The following is a 20,014-nucleotide window of genomic DNA, read 5'->3' on the forward strand; positions in this document are numbered from 1 at the left end:
AATTGCGTGTTTTTTTTCTCTTCAGTTTGAGCTATTGTTGACGCAAATCTTCTACGAGTATAAGCTAGAAGCTACTTGTATTATGTATCGCTTCTTCAGTAAATATTAAGCCTGATCCGTATCAAGAATATCAAGGTGTTCTGCTATATGGATTTACATGATACACAGAATTCCAAATTGCGCTGCCCTATTAATTGGCCGTGTCCACTCCATCCTGTTAAACCTTCAGCCATCCGCCGGGATACAGCTCGGCTGCCTTTCGTTTGTCCACGTTCGTCGTCCTCGAGTCGCTCTGAATAGATTTTTCAGACAGTGGAGGTAAAATTGCTGTGAAGATTCTCCCCTTGCTTCTCCTGCAGCATACATGGATTTTTTTTTCAGAAGGTTTAGCAATGTCCTTGACGCTAGATTAGGATCTAAGGCTCATGATTCGAACCTGAGATGAGCTATAAAGAACACTGCGCCAACGAGCGTGATTCCTCCAGCCACTGACTTCAGCACGCCTTTCCCTGATTTGGGAGGATCGTCCTCATTCCTCTGAGCATTTCCGTTGTTGTGTTCAGCTGTATCTAGTGGTTTCGCCAGTTCGTCCTCGGATCTGGAAGCATCCTGGATGATTGGATATTAAGATAAATGTTAAAGTTCCATTGTGATGCTCCAGACACAAAAATAACAGCTACTCCCTCCGTTCCTAAATATTGCACTAAAACAGCGACAAGTTTTTAGGAACGGAGGGAGTACAAGAGTAACATCTGAAGTGTTCAGCATAGCAGGAGGTACAATGTGATCCTTAGTGCTGATTTCATGTTTCAGCCCTCGACTTGCTGTAGTATCTTCAGAAACTGCTGGCAATTGACCACCCGTAGAATTTCTTGGGGTTAAACCTGAGTATGACTCTCCATTTAATCCGAACCTGGGTTCTTCAGAACTTGAACTAACAGATTCCCTATCACAGATAAAAGCATCACAATGTTGATCCATGGCGCTAGTGTCCTTTAGGAGGTCATCACCTTCTTTTTTTGGATGATCGACAAATATTTTCCCATTTCCTTGAATAGAAGAATGTGAAGGTTCGTCATGTTCATCATGAATCCTTTCAGAAACTTTGACCTTAGGAGCGTCCAGATCATTCTTGCTACTGTCGAACGCTAAGTAACTGCTAATGGAGTCTGACTCTTCCGAGCTCATTGAACATTTAGTTGTTCTAGTTCTTGAGCACTGGTCAGTTGAAGAGTGAGTAGAACAACACAGTTGGTTGTCGTGAAAAGGAGCTGAATCCGCAGAATCAGCATCCATAACGCCAAAGTCAAGTGAACCCACTGGTTCAGCCACTGACTTCTCTTCCAGCTTGCCATGTCCACTATCTCCATAGCCTTCTCTTTGTTCCTTGGGGGCATTGCCTATTTGCAAACGTTCCGAAAGGTTGTCTTCACCAACATTTTCCTGAGGTTCTAGCACATAGAGACTGCTCTCTGCTTCATCAGAGTCATAATGCGTGTCACCTTGTTGGTCATTCTGTCCAAATATGCTCTGTGGAAAATGGAGATGCGAAGGAATTATATATATTGATGTTAAACACATGATCAGTAAGAGTATGCAAAAAAGGGGGGGGGGGGGGGGGGTTATCCTCTGCTTCGAACAAAAGTAAGAGCATATAAAGCAAATTAAAGCAATTGTTTTGAATAGTTTGCCGGCTGATCTAATACCTCAGAATTCGCATGCGGGCTATATCCACTCGAACAAGATGAACTGCACCGTGGTTGCTCCAGACTTCTGCGGATAACTCCAACCATATAATTGGGCATGGCTATTGTGTGAGTTACAACATCAAAATCAGGTACCTGTCACCAGGGAGCAGAAACACTTCTGTTTAAAACTACAGTATGTTGGTCAACGATAAGCTAAAGGAAAGGAACATTTAAATAGGTCGAATTCAAATCTAGGACTTACATTCAGGTGCATCATCCCGGCCTTTTTAGACAGCGAACGTATGCACATGCAGACTTTCCGAACATTTCTTTTCTCAACCACATCGGAAGGGGTAAACAAATCAATCCCAGCCAACCCAAGGATTTGGCATATCTGGAAAGGAGAAGTATCATGATAAGCTGCTCCCTCAGAAAGAAAAGAAATATCAAGCCGGTAAAGGATATGTGATTGCATCTTCTCACAAAAAAAAAGAGACGGTGGTGAACACAAGTATGAGGCGAGCAAGATTCATTATCTACTAAAGCACCGACAGCAAAATTCGAATCCAATTTCTACTATGCACAGTTGGTTGTGGAGGTCAATTGTGGTTGAGTTTATGCATTTACCATGTCTCAAAATTTCAGGATTTTATCATCTTTTTTCCAGAACTTTTCACGACTTCTAGATGCGATTTTTGGCGACTAGTGCACTAATACACCTCAACGGTGCCAGAGGCTTGTTTGATTGCATAAAGTCTAATTTAATCAGCGTCAGAGGATAGTAGGGGGGATGGTCCCTATACAGATGGGGTGCGACACCCAGCAAAGAGGACTAGAGGAGGCTGCCGCACCACAAGAGCAAGGAAGACATTTGGGAGAGATAATGGGGATATTTTTCTGCTTGCTTTATTCATTGATACTACTACGCATTGCATAGCCAGGTAACAAACTTGGAGGCTAAGCCAAATTAACAACTTTAGGGCATTGACAGTGGTAGAATCAGTATTGACTGTCCGAAACCCTAGAGCCAACGGTAAAATAACACATACAATGGGTTATGTTTTTAAGTAGACTCTACAAGATCTGTTATTCAATAGTATAAAATGGTAAGGAGTCGACTCTTCACGAAGATTCAGTTCTCTTAGTCTTCTCTCTCATATTTTTCTCTCCTCCACATCAGCAATTTTCAGGAGTCGACCTTTGCGGATAAGAGTCGGATAAGAGACGACTTTTTTTACCATTGTAAACCATCACAATTAATGCCAACAAATCATCTAGAGTCAGTCTAAAGACACAACACATTATCTCCTTGGTGACCCTATTGTGCATCCTGTAGGCCATGCCTCCTCACATAGTGGCCACATGACATCCAGAAACTTGCTACATGGCTGATGGCCCAGGACAGATCATGAGCTCGGTGTCTCGGTGCAAACTAGATTTATGCAGTTAAAGTTGAAATTAAGAGAACAACTAAACTAAGATGCTACGAGGAGAGACATGAAATTATCAGTACCTTTAGAAACGAGTCGACTTTTGGATAGGGCGTATATTTCCCATTGCTTTTACCAAAAGATGTTCTCTCATAAATATAAACTTTCGATTGCTTGAGTTGCTCTTTGTTCTTTCTCAGTAACCTTTTCCATATTACTTTCGAAACTTGAAATCTGTCAGCATGCATATAACAAGCAGAATATATCAAAGAAACATTTTCAGAAGTTAGCGAAATAAAAACTTGTCAGAGCATATAAAGTAAGGCAGCTAGTACGACAGTTCCAACCAGAAATAAATAAATAAATGCATAATTCAAAATATGGTTGCCATGACCTGTTTCTTCTTTTTAAGGGTAAGAGAATAAAAGCAAGTAGTAACTTTGCTCATTGGTACTCCAACTATAAATTATTCCCATGCATCCGGTGAGAAATGTATGCAGTTGTTGATAGATAAAACATGTATTAAATCAGTGATCCCCATGAAAAACTATAGAGCTGAATCAACTGATCACTTGGTGTATGACAATTTTCTGTTGATTCGAGCTATATGGAATTAAGAAACAGAAAATTGGTAGACCATTTGGCAGTTTTAAGCATTTATATTTCTGACAAACTGACTTCATAATGTGAAGCAAGCCTACCCTAAAGAGCCAAATTGCCTAATATGCTTTTTTTTCTGAGGCATCACTGGGGGAGGAGCACGCCCTCCACCTGAATTTTTCCTTTTTCTTTTCTCGAACACGCCAAGCAGCGTGTCTTTTCCATTAAGAAGAGACGCAAGAGGCGCAAGTACAAGCAACAATACAAAGGCAAAATCCGGAAAAAAAAACAGAAAGAAAAGAAAAGAAAACGAGAAACAAAACTATACAGGGGGGCAAACGTGCAGCGGAGGCCGCGAAGAGCGCGAGCACCGGCGCTGCCCCACAAACTAGCCTCACCACGAAGAGCGTGCGGCATGAATTTTTCCATCAAACTAGATGTTTTGGCCATGAGCGGTTACATGGGAAAGATCACAGATACTACAGAAGTTGTTTTTAGACATGTAACCCCTGGAGTACATACTACTCCCTCTGATCCTAAATTCTTGTCACAAATTTGCCCAAATATGGATGTATCTATTCTTAAACAGCGTCTAGATACATGTAATATTTCGACAACAATTTAGAATCGGAGGGAGTAGAACACTGAACAAGATTTCTTTTGGTTGCATATTAGAACACTGAACATTCAGCCAAAAGCCTACGAAGTGCTGATAACTGCATACTAAAAATTATCACTGCATTAGTTCACGACTGGTGAAGAAAGAAGAATCTTACAGCAACTCGCCATCGCCTAGAAGGTCTGCGACCAAAATGTCTTCGTCAAACCTAACATGGAGAACTTCACCAAGCCAGATTTTCGTTTGTTTCTGAAACAATAGCATACATCAATCGAGAAGCCAAAGCAATGAAAAACGAAAACAAAACCAAAATAATAGTAGTATAACTAAAAGTGGGAACAACAGTAGAAACAAGTTCAGTACATGGATATCTAACCAAAATATGTTCATTCATATGTAGCTGCCATAAGAATAAGAATATATATAAGAAAAACAGAATGAGAGAACAACTCTATAGTCTACATTGTCTATACTTAAATGAAGATAGCCACATTCCATTCAATTTTGATATATGATTATAAGAAATCTTAAAAGGTTCAACAGAATGTATATCTCATGTTCATTACACACAAATTTGATGTATGAAATGTACAGATCAACATTTTAAGAAACATAAAAGATTTTTATAGACTCAATGTACATCCAGCGTCATCCATGTCTTCATTTGTTACATTTTGTATAAGGAGTTAAAGAGCGAAGCACATACTGTAATGTTTGCATGTTAAGCATATAGTGATCCAGGGAGCACATGCTCCTGTTTCAAAAACTATTTTCTATGTGGTTCAAATATTTTTCAAAAGTTGCATGTCAATGACTGCGTATTACGTGCAGATTTTAAATTTTGTGCAAAATTTTGCAACCTGTGGGAAAAAGAACGAAGAAAAGGCAACTCAAGATATTTTCTTTTTGTTCGTTGTTTTGTCATTTTTTATGCAGAGAACAAATTGTTACATTTTCTCAAGAAAATTTGTAGGTGCATATTCCATTTTAATATTTACACGTGGTATTTGTTTTAGAATTTTCTTTTTGGCTTCTCAAACCGATCTTTTGAGTTTTTTTTGCTTGATAATAAATATATGTGAGCTAAAAAAAAGTCCCCACATGCTGCAACAACATCAAATGCAGGCAGATCCAGGATAAAATTGAGAGGGGGCAAATATGTATTCATGAACCAGTTAGGCATTTGAGAGTGGGGACAGCCTCTATGTACATGGATATCTAAGGTGGGGACAGCCTCTATGTACATGGATATCATAGCTTGGTATGAAGAGAATGAAAATAGAGTGGGGAAAGCTGCCCCCACAGACTCTAAGATGGATACGCTGCCACCAACAATAAAAAGTTTCAGAAAAAAACAAACATCAAATGCACCAACTCTGCGTCTTGAACCAGTAGTGAGGATGGAGACAATGAAATCAGTGGTAGAATCGTGAATTGGCTTCACAAATCAACTAAAGCACTTCATTTGGACGACACTGAATCCATCAGAGAGTACCCTGTTACAGAATTCTCGCGTTACAAACAAAACCAGATCGATAGACCAAGCCTGTAGAGCGCATGGAGGAATCTCCCTGTTGCATCCATAACAAATTAAACTAAGGAAGTGCGGCACCCAGCACAACACGCGCCGCCCGTCACGAGCAGAGCCGCGCTCCGCTAGGCGGATCAATCGGCGCTGGAGCGCCGGGGGAGCAGAATGGCGGGCGTCACTATTCCATTGACTATCCTCCGAGAGTCCACGCGACCCAGCCAAGAGCAACAGAGCAAATCCTACTAGTTAGGGATCGACGTGGTTTCGGTGGCGGAGTACTGACCTGCAGGAAGGCGTCGTCGAGCTGGCGGAAGGTGGAAGCGGGCGACGCCTGGTCCACGCGCACCACGCCCGGCGCCGACGCCCCCTGGTGCTGCTGCTGCTGCTGCGCCCTCCTCATGGCGCGCGCGTCCAGTCAGACTCTCGGGCGCCGCGCGCGCGCGCTAGGTAGGCAGCCAGGCAGGCTCTCTCCTCTCGAGGCCTCGGTCTCGGTCTGGCTGCTGCTTTGCTTGCTTCAGCGGTGGATGGAGTACGGGGGGTGGGGGGTGGAAGGGAGGAGGCGGGCGGTGCGGCAACCGCGTGTCGCATCCTGCGCCGGAATAAGCGCGGGCCGCTTTAACCCCCCCTGCGAAATTACTCCTCGTTGCCTTTCTTTATTGCCTCGGGCGGGACGTACGGGCGGGGTACATTGTGTATTGCTGGAATTTCGCTGGGTTTGCCGTGCGGCGGGGTGGACAACGTGCGCTGCCGATGAAGCCGAGAGGAGGCGGAGGAGTGGCGCGCTTCGGGACGCGTGCTCCAGGTTTGATTTCCAGGCCGCGTTCGTCCGTTTGGGGTTTTGTTGCGGGCGTCGCCGTCGACCGTGCAACCGGGACAAAACCGCGAGACGGGAACGGACGCGCGAGCGTGACGGCGACCGGGCGCGAGTCGTGGGCGCCCGATCCGTCATCCGTATCGTATGGCCATGGACCAGAACTGCTTGTGCACGGTGCCACGGTGTACGTCCGTGCTGCAGAGCCAGAGGATTTGTCCAACTGTCTCGGTTGTATTTGTATCCTTTCGCTGTACCTCTATTTTGATACTACTCCATCCGTCCCATAATATGAGGCACGCACTTATTCCAAGATCATCAATTTGATTAATTAAATACTTATATTTCTTAACAAAAAGTACACTATTAGACTCGTTAAAAAAAACTTTCTAATGATATAATTATTTAATTTATATTTAGTTAGCTAAATTGATGATCTAGGAATGCGTGCGTGCCTCATATTATCGGTCGGATGGAGTATATACTTTTTCTTTACATTTTAATGTAGACATGTACGTTGCGGCGTATGTTTTCAAAAAAATATTGGACCAAAGCATACCCTAGTAAACAAAATGAACTGTTTGATACTCTCATTTGTTTAATCAAACCGCAACAGTATTTGACAGGCTTCACAAGGAGGAAGTAAAATGCATATGCAGTCCTAAATACGTGCATGCGTGTTAATTTAGTTCTAATACTACGAAAAATACTTTGGTCCTAAAATAATTTAAATTGGTCAAAGTCATTCTTTCCATGTCTGGTTACCTAGGTGTCGCTTCTTCCACAATTGGGACCACATTACCTCCTGCAATTGGCACCTTGCTGCTACCATCCTGCTCTGATCTGCTACTACCCTGCTCTTGAACTGGCATCACTATGATCTTCCTACTTACCATACTATGGCGAAGGATCACCAGGGCACCGCCACGATGGGTCCACCCGATGGAGCAGCCTGGACAAAGAAGGGATAAGCCGCCGCCTCACCTCCTCTGCCCCTCCTACGGCCACTTGAGTTCAAACCCTAGGATCGCCGGCGGATCACCTAAGCTCAGACAGGGACTTTTGGTCATGGCAACGAAATGATAAATTGAAGGGACAAGATCTGTTTGCATATTTTAACTACCGGTCAGTGTTATCCACCGTGGCATTTAAAGCGTCACCTGGCCGGTCAACGCCTAGTTAAGCTAGTCATAGTACAAGTATTTGGGTAGTAACATAGATGCCAACTAGGCATTTTGGTGACATGGCATGGCAATAAATGAAAAAAGAGAGTGAGGTGGTAACTAGATATATTACCATAACATCACACAAATCAAGACAAGATGAGTCTACAAGACAATTAATGACACAATGCATGACACCACACATAAGTTAGTAACCATTATGAAGGTATGTTACTAGTCTAAGTTACTACCCACTGTGACCAGCCTTAGGATTAACGATGGACAACGGCAATTCTTTCACCTAATATACTTTTGGACCCGAGGATGCATATTTACTCTAAAGAAGAAGACAAGTCTTTCCTAGTGCTCGTGTAGTGCATACTGCTAATAGTGGTCGGCTTATGGTCAGGCTAAGCACAAACCAAAGCCTTTGGCATCTCAAGAAAAAGAAAAAAGCACTCTAGTTTGCACTGTAGTCTTGTTTGTATCTCTCTACAGTACTAGTACCACTGCACACGTGCTGTAGCCTGTAATATCTGCCGTTTACTCCCAATCCAAAGGCTCTCATTCCTTCTCCTAATTATGTATTAATTGGAAACAAACACATAGATATAGAGGGATTCTGCTAGTGCTTTGGCGCCAAACAATATTCAGAGACAGATCTAGCAACCAAAGATATGAATACAAACTTAAAACAAATCAGCAAATGCAGAAATTGGTCTCTTTGCCTTAATGCTACAGAAGCAGATGAGCATGGCTAGAGTTCAGGTATATCTCAAAAAAAATACTACCTCCGTTCAGGTATATCTCACAAAAAAAAATGCTACACATAGATATAAGTAGTATCCACTCTCTGCTTAGATAGGTGATAAGTGATTTACAAAATAAGATTGCTTTCCAGGTACAACTTTAGTTCACATTCTTTTCTTCTTCAATTGGAGTTCTGCTTATCAAGCCATGATTTTCTTCGCCTCAAATTATTTGTGTGAACTTCCTTCTTCTTTAGGCAAGCAGCGTTCAAACAACCATGTTCAGTTATAGTTTTGTTTGCTACGGAGTACATCTGTCGCCGGGATCAACCGGGATTTTCTAGATTCTATCTCAAATTTCCTAGAATCCCTACCAACCCCTACCGGGAAATACACAACTGAACAAGCCTTGGGGGGAGGAATGAGAGCCTTTGGATTGGAAGTATACGGTAGATATTACAAGATATAGGACGTGTGCAGTAGTACTAGTACTGCAGAGGATCTGAACCCCATCCAACTATACATGTATACGTGCAACCGTACGACATCAACTGTCTGTACGATGTTTCATGAAGATAAGAAGATGAAGAAAGAGAACAACTGAACAAGATTACCAGTCTGTAACATTTTGGCAGATGAAAGAATTCCAGTTATGTGTATGCAGCGATGGTTATATGTATAGAGAGACTACTCGTAGACAATGATTGTACATGTGGTCCATCATGTTGTTTATAAATGATGATACCGAGGGGTGTATCACAGATAGCATCTACTTACACTATTAGACTATTTAGGGGTCTCTGACAAGTGACGGTTACTCTTTTTTCCTGTAAATACTAGCGGACACAAATAAAAGAAGCCAAACAAAACCGTGCCATGAATGATAAAAGGCAAATTTCCATTCACTATAAAAAAGAACACCAGGCGAGAAGAATGCTCCAGTTGATTTGGGAGCAACAAGCCATGGGGTAAAGAATGATAAGGTCAAACATTTACAAACACCGTGCCACCCTAACATCATTGCAATTCCAGCACTTTTCCCCTATCCAGTTGTACAAAATCTATTGATTATCCCAAGAAGAAAAACTTTACCTATGAAAAAATACCCAAACGATCCAACAAAAACCAATTCTATCTGACTAAAGATGCTATATCCTCCAAAATTATGGCACCAGGAGTGGAGAGCATGAATACCTGCAAAACAATGGATGATGTGATAAAATGAAACAATATGGTGCAAAACTAGTGTTAACTGAATAAATAAAAGGGCTAACATCTAGGAAGCCTGTTGCTTTGTTTGGCAGAAATAAACAGCTTACCAGATCAGGAGCTGAACCGTGGTTTCGCAGAGACACCACTGTTGACACTATGACCTATTGGTTGGAGGAGACAAAGAATCAAAAGAAGCTCGAAGTGGCCTGTTAACAAATGGGTGCGCCAAAAGTTGTGACGCGGAAGGCCGCTCCTCTGGATCAACTCTTACACACTGGCTGATGAAATCTTGAGCTTCTTTTGACAAGTAGCTGGGAATAGGAGGTCGTTCTCCTCTTCCAATCATAAAGAAAGCATTTGTCTACAAGTAGGAAAGAACCATTAGCGGAGAGCCGAAATTCAAATAACGGATCCAGGTTAAGTTACATTTCAAACGAGTTACAGAGAATATTTGGAGAGAAGTACTTTTCATAGAAAAATAATTTCGCACATTAATAATGTGAGAGACGGGCTCAACCAGCAGTAGTTCCAATTTATATATGTACCAATTACAGTACAATTTACAAGAGGTGATACGCTTCAGGCTTGGAAGGTGATGCCTTCCCCGGTCTGCAACAGCAAGTTCATGAACAGATCCTAAATCACAAATATCATTTTTTTTTCAAAGGACAATAACCTGATGGCATGCTACTGGTTCTCTCTTACTCGATCCACATCCCAATTTACATGCCATTTATGCTTCTTCTTTTTTTCCCCACGAAACAGGTCATATTAGCAGTGTATTAGGAATAATCAATGCCCCACCTGCCCCAACGCTAGTTACTGTCCATTGAAAAAGCCACCCGACGGCATGCATATGCCATGCATTGGCTGGCCACCCCACAAGTGCTAGTCTGCACGCAGACTGAACTGATTATCTCTTCAGAAACTAACGCAAAGATAGCTGGTGCTCTCCGTGGTATTTGGGACAAAGCTAAAACGACCTATAAACTGGGATGGAGGGATTAAGAACCCAAATGGAGAATTGGAGTTCGTCTGCGACTTACGTTCAACATTCTTCACTCCAGAGTTTAGATAAATTATACTCCCTCCGATCCATAATAAGTGTCTTGGATTTAGTACAAAATTGTACTAACTGTGTACTGAATCCAAGACACTTATTATGGATCAGAGGGAGTACATCAAAGAAGGTCTAACATATAAAAAGTTAACACACATGCTATTTTGATTAATTTATTTTTATTGGGAGGCAAGTCAAAAACAGAGAACTATGAAATGTTAAGTTGAAATATGACATACCCACTCCACGTCAGGATATGGTATTTGGCGGGTTAGCATTTCCAACACGGTGCAGCCCAAGCTCCACATATCAGCTGCAGGTCCATATGTCTTTCTTGGATTAACAACCTGAAAGCAAGATGCATTTAGAACTTGGGCACTTAATAAAATATATTAGGCAATTATTACTGTAATGTTGCCAAATAAACATCAAAGTAAAATAGTTTTAACTCTGATCAGCATTAGACTAAGTGTGACTTTTACCTCAGGTGCCATCCAATAGACACTTCCTTTGCATGATCTCAGCATATTAATTTTAGACATCTGAAATTTACAAGTGCTACATGAGACAATTTGTCATTTCAATAAGTGCAAATAACATCATAGAAGAAAGAAGGCCAACCTCTTTTGCCAATCCAAAATCTGCTAGTTTTACTGATCCATTTGCATGAACTAATATATTGGCGCATTTGATATCCCTGAATATGAAGCAATTGTCACGGTTAATCACAACTATCATATGAACGTCCGAGAAAAAAAATAGCTATTGTATGAAAGGGAAAATTGAAGATCATCTGAAGATTTGGCACTAAATTTATTGTAATTTAGGATTGGGCACTCTAAACACTGGTAATTTGCCATTCCGACCTTTTTATTCCTTCTCCTTCATTTGCTTTTCCACATCAATGCCTTGATTTATACAAAAAGAACATAGCATTTTCAGGGTAAAAAGCTTACGGCCGGCGTTGCACTACCGTAGATCAATGATTTTCTCAATGTTGTCGACAAGGAGGGGGTGGGGGGACTGCTGCTGTTACTGTCAGGTGCAAACCTAGCAGGTGAAAGGAGCACACACTGCATTGTCCCACTCCCCCAACTGTGGTACTCTTTGCATTGTGCTCGTAAATGAGCAGAGGAGGGAGTCTTTTAATTTGCTTAGTAGTATGGAGGTATAGAGCTAGCTCATCAATTAAACTGATCTTTGCTAAATTGGAAAAGGCAATTGGAGTGTGCATTTATGTGTGCATGTGCCTGCAGATGCTTAGGCCCATGTGGCGAAAGGCACATGCATTTTTAGAAAAACAATAAGGCACTTCATTGACATTTCAAGTGGGTTAAATATACATAAAAGGGAAAACGTATAAACTGATCAAAATATCAAATCATAGAACTAAAGGTGTTTAGAGTGTAAAATTCTCAGAACTTTGAGTGGCGCATTCTCAGTTCTCCCTTGCAGTACATTGAAGCATAAAAATTGCCATATCCAATGCTAAAGAAAAAGCACAAAATGGGATCAGATAAATAAACAGGCATCAAACTGTTGGTAGTCCCTGTATTTGACGAATCCAGAGAAGGCGTCTTTTCCAGGGTTCCAGTCAGAAACTTTTTTTGTACCCAAAATGTTGATGGTAAACTAACAAGTTGCTATCCTTCTATCAGGACTTAGCCGATAGATGACAAGTTGATGACTATGCATGATAGTACTTGGCTTTCATAAAGGTTGTAATTCATCATTGTTTGTGTTTTGGTGGCTTCACAATCACAAACTACAGTATAGAAGATGCATAGAAACCAAGTAGTGCAACAAAAAAAATGTTTTTCATGACAATTTTGAACAAACTCCACATCTCAACCTCCAATGCCACCCAAAAAAGAACACGAACAAAAACAAGGATAAGGTCCAAAGATATAAAGAGCTTTGTTTGTTTATCTGACAAAAGAACCTATTTTACCTCCAGGAATCCATTCCTCTATGGTGCATGCCACCTTATAAGGTGGAGCAGGTACTGACTTGAGGAAAGCGGATCTGCTCCCTCATATGTGCTATTCACATTAGGAGTGCATGACACATGGAATCAAAAGATCATATTTCCTGGTGTGCATTATTCACTATTGAAAAGGAGTTCTGCTGGACTTTTTTTTTCCGGCTAGCTATAGATACCATCATACGCACCGATTATTCGATTATTTCCAATATAGATTAGAAGAGGAGCAGCATCCAGAATCATACCTGTGGACCACATTTCTCTCATGGAGATAAACTAGTCCATTAAGAATCTGCCTTGTGTATGCAGAGACTTGTGAATCTCGTAATTTATACTTTTGATAGAGGGATGAGAGAGAACCTTGTGTAACAAGCTCAATAAAAATGTACAGTTTAGATTCTTCCTGCATTGAAATGTTGTAACACATTACATGAGAAATGAATATCATTGCTAATATATACAGATAAATCAATTTCTCTAATTCTGACACAGTAATGATTACTTAAATAAATCGAATAAATTCGAGAATGGAATTACATAACCAAGCAACATTAAGAGTGTGCAATACCTTGTCAGTTCCGTAATACTGGACTATATTTTCATGTTCAAACTGACTAAGGAGTGCGATTTCCTATAATGCAAAGAAACAAAATATTAGAGCAGTGTGTAAACAAAGAAAAATAACTATTAAGATGTCAGAGCATGTCAAATGTGACAGTGACAACAGACAACAGTTGATATCACGAGATAAATATTCTGCAATAAATCAAGAACATCAGCTATAACCTGTTCAAGTGCAAGAATAGATTGCTGTGCATTGCTTCCTTGGTCAAGCAAAGATACTTCCTTCACAGCAAAAAACGCACCTTCACTACAGAAATATTCAATAAAACAAAGCAATAAATCATGGTTAAAAAAAGATAGCAATGGAAGTATGGAACACGTTAAATGATTTTTCTACAGTACAGCAAAAACGAGAGTATATTTTCCACTACACTAAGTGGCTAGAATAAAGCTCCTTGTAATCAGATGAAAGGTTGGCACTATATCACTCCTAAGCATTTCTCAATCTGAATTATTGTGTTCAGCTGTTTGATGATGCTGTTTTCCATGCTGCTTGTTGGACAAAAGTTCTGTGCGAACGGTTCTATGATGCTTTTTTCTATTGATGCTGCTGGTGGGTTGCTGTAGCAGACTAGCAGGTTGCTGATGGCAAAAGTTGGATATTTGGACGGAAAGGCAAGAGTTACACATATCTCAAGCTCAGTCACTGAAGATCAAATTTGTGTATACTTTGCCTTTTGTATATGAATTCCACGTGCATTTTGTTTTTTTGGCCCAACACAAACTAACTCCCTCAAGCCCATCTTAGTTCTCCCTATATAAGCCAAAGAGTAACAAGATAAAGCATTTGGTAATCAGTATATTCATCAGTATATTCCATCTCAGTCTGTCCAGATAACCGCAAACTTTATGACTCATCAATAATCGTGGTCAGAACATGTAGATAAATATGCGATCAGTAAGTACATACATAGGTTTGAATGGCTAAGGTTAATTGTCTTGCCATATTATATTTTCCGTACAGCAATGCATGTCCAAGTTGTGAGGTAAATATGCAAAATAACAGACCAGCACGTATTACTGTGCTGACAGCTCCACTCCCAAATCAACCGACACACATGCACACAGATTTTCTCACATAGATGTTTAGAATTGGTGATCTAATGCCGTGCTTGTAAAGCAGATACTAAACAATATAGCTATGCCCTGTTTTTGTAAAGGTCTGTTTAAACTAGCTAAGATATCTTTAATCAAACTTACCATAACATAAGGTGGGTAACAGATCTATTTTTAAGGTATGCCTAAATTAGACCGAAGGCTGCAATACCCTATGTCTATGTGGATCCTTAGTCGAAATGCATAAGATGCTGAAACAATCAAATGTCAACTAAAGCATTGCTACTTACTCACTGATCCCCTCGTATACCATCCCAAATGAGCCACTTCCAAGAAGTGCACCACGCATCCATGACTTGATGTTTCGCTTGAACTTGCCGTTCGGCGAGATGATGAAGACAGCCTCTGTATTCGTGCTAGATGCATCATCATCATTCGTTGTCGACAATGATGATGTCCCGGTGAACCCTTCAAAGGTCTCTCCAACCCTCCACCCTTTCAGCTCCCTCTCAGCCCCTGTCACTCCCTCCTCGGTCTCCTCGTCCTCGCCCTCCTCTGTGTCTGACATGTGAGACGTGTCGACGTGTTCGTAAGACATGGCCGGTTCAATTTGCTCTTCCATGGGAGCAAACGACTGCACAATGTCCCAAGCCGACCCGCTCATGACATCTGCCACAGACGATCGCCTCACCGGCGGCAGCGCGAGCCCCGTGATCGGCGGAGGCGGGGAGAGCACTGGCGGCCGGACTCCCCGGATCCCGACCTCCCCGCCTCCCCTCCTCGGGGACAGGGGTGACAAGCCCGCGACGGGCACCACAACAGCGACGACAGGGGTAGCCTTGGGGGATTCCTCTGGCGCCGCGATGGTTGGTTCCTCCACAGAGTCAGTAGCGGTGGAAGTGGAGGACGAGTGGAGGGGCTCCTCAGGAATGGGGTCGGGAAAGGAGAGCGGTGGGGGGCACTGGGGCTCGGGGGCGGAGATGGACCGGACGACGGGGGAGGGGTCTTCCACGGGAGTCGATGAGTCTGGGCGAGAGCGGGTGAGGTCGGAGCTCGAGCGCGCCTTGCGGGCTTCCCAAGCAGCAACGGGGATGGCGAACTCCTCCGGTCCCGACAAGCCCAGACTGCGGCAGAGCTCATCGACCTCTCCCTCCGCGCTGCCACTGATGCGGAAGTCCGTGCCACCTCTGGCGGCCAGGTCGAGCGAACGCGACGGGCGGATCCCGGGAGACCGCTCAGCCGACGAGGACGACGACGACCACGACGCCGACACGGATGACGACGCCCCCGCGCCCGCCTCGTAGTCGATGTGCTTCGCAGCGTTGCGGCGCTCCAGCCGCGGGCTGCGACCGCGGCTTCCGCTCCCGCTCCCGCTACCGCCGCTGCGGCGGCTGCTGGAGTCCATGGAGGCGTCCGCGCGGCGGCCGCCAGAGGACGAGGAGGGTGAGGACTGCTTACGGCTCCACGAGAACATCTGGATCCATAAGACGAACCGAACCACGCCTAGATGCTGAGCTCCATGGGGTGCTCCGGAACTCGCGACGAATTTGGGCTTGCTGCTTTTGCTGTCGCAGCCCCGCGCCGCAGGATTTGGGGATTGGGAGCTCGCGTCGCCGTCGGCTGCTTTGCGGGAGGGGAGATGGCGTGCGCTGTGGCGCGGTGGTAAATAATTTGCAGTCCAGGAGGACCCCTTATGTTCAATGTCAGGTGGGTCCGTATCGCTGAGGGCCCTACAGCTAGTGACGTCCAAGTGCTAGTGTTTAACGTGCTGGGTCGAGGCGGGATTTGCCGGACGCGGGTTGACTGCGACGACCAGCGGGGGTTTGCCCCGCGGTAACACGAAAGAGGGTCGATGCGCCTTCGAGTGGGGCCAGGCTGTCAGCTGGAGATCCGAGGGATTATAATTTTCTAAAAGCTGATCTGAGCGGTTAAATAAATGGCTGCCGTTGGCGTGGATGTGAGGCCAGTGGAAATCGTCTGAATGCGCGTCGTTGCCTGCTTGTTTTTAGCAAAAAGATATTTTTAAAAGTTATTTTCTGGGATTATAAAGTCTTGTCGTTGTTTTAGTGCAAATAGTTTGAAATTAGGATCAGAGGAAGTATAAACACAAATATGAAAATTTTAACTAATTCTGATCATTTTACTTAGAGCATCCACAATGGTTGACTCTTAGCCAACTCTTATTTAAAATTTGTTTACGCAAGGAAAGAATAATAGAAGAGAGAAGAATGACTTTTCGTGGAGAGTCATACTCTTAAGGGAAGAATCGGCTAAGAGTCGGTTAAGAGTTAACTAAGAGTTAACCTTTTAACCATTGTACAACGTCGCATTCAATGCTAAGAAATCATGTAGAGTCAGGTTAAAAACACAAGCCATTACTACAGATGTTATTTTATCGTTGATTCTAAATGACATGGAGAGTCGGTACTGACTCTACTATTGCGGATGCCCTTAGCACCAGTCTAAGTAGCGTTGAACTTAATTATTCCCTCTGTTTCTAAATTTTTGTCATTGTTTCAGTTCAAATTGAAACGGATGGAGTAGCTTAGCATCATGCCCCTCGGTGTTAAAAGAAATGGTTTTGCGACGCTAACAACCATCCGATCCAATCACTGAAATTCATGCAAGATTCATGTAAGTACAAATGATGAGAAAAATTTAATGGGATGGCTATAATCGTCGACTGAGAAATAACTATTCCTAAGTCAACTGAGAAATAGACACTACTAAAAAGAAAATGTCACGGATCGAAGATCCTAGGGTTAGCGCAGAGACTTCAGCGTTGAGCTCCATTTGTGTTGGCAATGAAGAGCTTCAATGGCATTGATACGTGTCATCTCAGCGCCATTCTCGTTGGTGTTAAGGATGGCGTCAAAGCTGGGCTCAGATAGCCTGGTACAGGGGTCTGTGACGATGATCTCGTAATTCTTTTAATGAGGTGCCATGAGGATGTGAGGTGTATTTTATGGGATATATTAAGGAGATCTTGGTCCCTAATTGTTTTTGAGGGAAAAGGAAATGCCTACAGTCAAATACTAATCTCGGTCCCTAATTGTCGATTCTCTCACGAATTCGCTAGCTTTTCATCTTCGTTTCCACGTTTTGTGGTGCTTACACAATTATCCTTAGCGCTGGATTAGCTGACGCCGAGCAAAACAGAATAGCTTTCGTCTAATCTAAAGGTACAGTCATTTTTTGCTCAAGACCTCAACGCCGGAGTAACGATTTTTACGTTGCGTGTCCACTCCACGTCAAAAGACAATGGGGGGGCGCTGAGCTGCGGTGGCTTCTGGCCGGTCGCGCAGGCAACGAAATTAACGACGTCTCGCTCCGGGGATACAATAAGCACATGGTGAATGGTAGCCATGATACAACTTACAAACAAAAAACGGACGGCACGAGTCTGGATCGACGCTGTGTCACCCTGCCATCGCGGTCTCGAGTCGAGCCTACGGGAAAAATCTTGTTGCCTGGGAATGGGACCTCTCGGTCTCGACGACTCGACGACTCGACGACTCGATCGGCCGCATTGGATTGCAAGATTGCATTGCAAGATTAAGTTTATACGGAGCAGTTTGAAAAGAAATACACTAGGAGTATTAGGTTCGGAGGACTGTACCAACCAACACCATTGGGGTGGATTAGTTAAGCTTTAGCAGCAGCTTTATTACTTATTAGTCTCTAAATTTGCTTAGCTTTACCAGCTGTCCCATCGCTTAATTTCTTCTTTCGCATGAGACAGATCGACTGAGCTTTCTCCTGGGTTGTGCCCGCATAATCGTGAGTAGTTTATGTTTTCTTAAGGGGTGCGTAGTTCTGTCAGGGTGATCTTCCATCCGTGTGGACCCAACGGCCCATCGGGTCTAGTTATGTTTTCTTAAGGGGTGCGTAGTTCTGTCAGGGTGATTTCCCATCCGTGTGGGCCCAATGGCCCATCGGGTCTAGATCTGACGCGCCCTGATCGGGGGCACCCAACCCAACATGGTTGGCGGGCCCTGCGCTATATAAAAAGGTGGGGGCCGGGGCATGCACTACGAGGATCGCTGCGTTGCCGTCACCTCTACCGATCTACGGTTTTTCCAGAGGCGACGGGAAGCTCCGTCCCCGTAGTCGCTCCCCGCCGCCGTCGCTCCCTCCCCGTCGACATGGGCGCACCGTCGAGTTCTTCGTCCAGCCAAGGAAAAGGTAATCCCCTCCTCCCCTTACTCTCTGTCTCTCTAGGCCATTACCCGAATCCCAATTCAATCACAGATAGAAACAGTTTCCTACCGATTGATCTACACCTAGCATTATATCAATGGTATCAGAGTCGACCCTAGGGTTGTAGATCCGTCGGAAAAGAGGAGTAGAAAAGAAAAAGAAGAAAAAGCAAAAGAAAAGAAAAATAGCCCTTACTCAAAAGATGGCCGCCGGTCGCCGCCGGTCACCGCCGTGAAAAGGGCGCCACCACCGGTCGCTTGACGGCGACGCGCGCACCGTAGGGTGCGCGAGCGCGCTGGCAAGTGGCCGGGGACGACGCCACGCCCTCCGCGCCGGTGCTCTCCAGTGGAAAGAAAGCAAAAGGGGGCGTGAAAGGGGGGTAAGGAGAAGGTGGGGGGAGGGAGGAGCAGCCGGCGGAGCTGCTCGCTGTCGTCGGCAGGCGGCCTTTCGCCGGGCGCACCTCGCCGCCGCCGCCACCAGAGGACAGAGAGGAGGTTAGGGTATGTTTTCGGGCTAGGGTTTCGGAGTTGGCCGGCGCCCATTCTTATCCAGACGAAAGTTGCGTGCCACCGTTGGATCCCAGGGACGGCTGTGATTGTCCCTGGCGATCCAGCACGTGGCTTGCATGCGCGAAATGGGCCTCCTGGGCCACACGCGAGAGCCTGGCAGGCCACGGTCGCGCGAGGGCGCGAATGGCCGGCCGTGGGCCGCGTGGGCCACTGCAGGCCGAAAGCTCCAGCACGCGCAAACTGGGCCGCGGGCCGTGCGTGCGACAGAGGATGAGCAGGCTTGAAGCCGCTGGCATGCGTGCGTATAGAAAGAAGCAGGCCAGTGGGCTCTAAAGTGCTATTTTTTTTTACAGAACTTTTCTTTTACAGTACCTGTGCACATTTTGGTATTATTTTTTTCCTATTCAAACTGAACGAACGAAATGTTTGTTTTAGGAAATAGTAAAGTGCAAAATGATGCTTCTGAGAAGTATGAAGTTATAATTTTGTTCATAGTTTCCGCTGCAAATAGTTTTAAAAGTGTTGTTAAAATTAAAAGAACATGATTAAAAGTGTTTCATGTTAATTGTGATCCTGTTATTTTTTCTTGACCAACGTCATTAATACCATGATCATGATTAATGGTTAAAGTGTCCATTTGATTCTATTTTCTGCCCAACGGTGATATAGATTAAATTACACAAACAGTTGTATGAATTAGTTTTGACCAACGTTGGATTAATGCATGCAATTGTTGTTATCTTCTCACGTCATTGTGGTTTCAGGAGGGTACTACGTG

General features: G+C 43.8%; 1 protein-coding gene across 1 annotated transcript; it reads right to left on the reverse strand.

Annotated features, from left to right (window-relative positions):
* Nucleotides 1-52: 52 nt before the first annotated feature.
* On the reverse strand, nt 53-16,175 carry LOC100826299. Its single transcript, XM_010231198.3, has 18 exons — nt 14,818-16,175; nt 13,634-13,718; nt 13,416-13,478; nt 13,093-13,250; nt 11,485-11,560; nt 11,346-11,405; nt 11,103-11,210; nt 9,959-10,164; nt 9,866-9,882; nt 9,698-9,785; nt 6,152-6,284; nt 4,495-4,586; nt 3,202-3,352; nt 1,951-2,082; nt 1,707-1,841; nt 781-1,530; nt 437-609; nt 53-353 (listed from the first exon to the last, which is right to left on the reverse strand). Exons 1-18 carry the CDS (start codon nt 15,999-16,001, stop codon nt 218-220), a joined length of 3,747 nt encoding a protein of 1,248 aa, XP_010229500.1. The 5' UTR covers nt 16,002-16,175; the 3' UTR covers nt 53-217.
* Between the last annotated feature and the right edge of the window lie 3,839 nt (nt 16,176-20,014).

The sequence above is a fragment of the Brachypodium distachyon genome, chromosome 1 (assembly GCF_000005505.3).
Source record: "Brachypodium distachyon strain Bd21 chromosome 1, Brachypodium_distachyon_v3.0, whole genome shotgun sequence".
Classification (NCBI taxonomy): Eukaryota; Viridiplantae; Streptophyta; class Magnoliopsida; order Poales; family Poaceae; genus Brachypodium; species Brachypodium distachyon.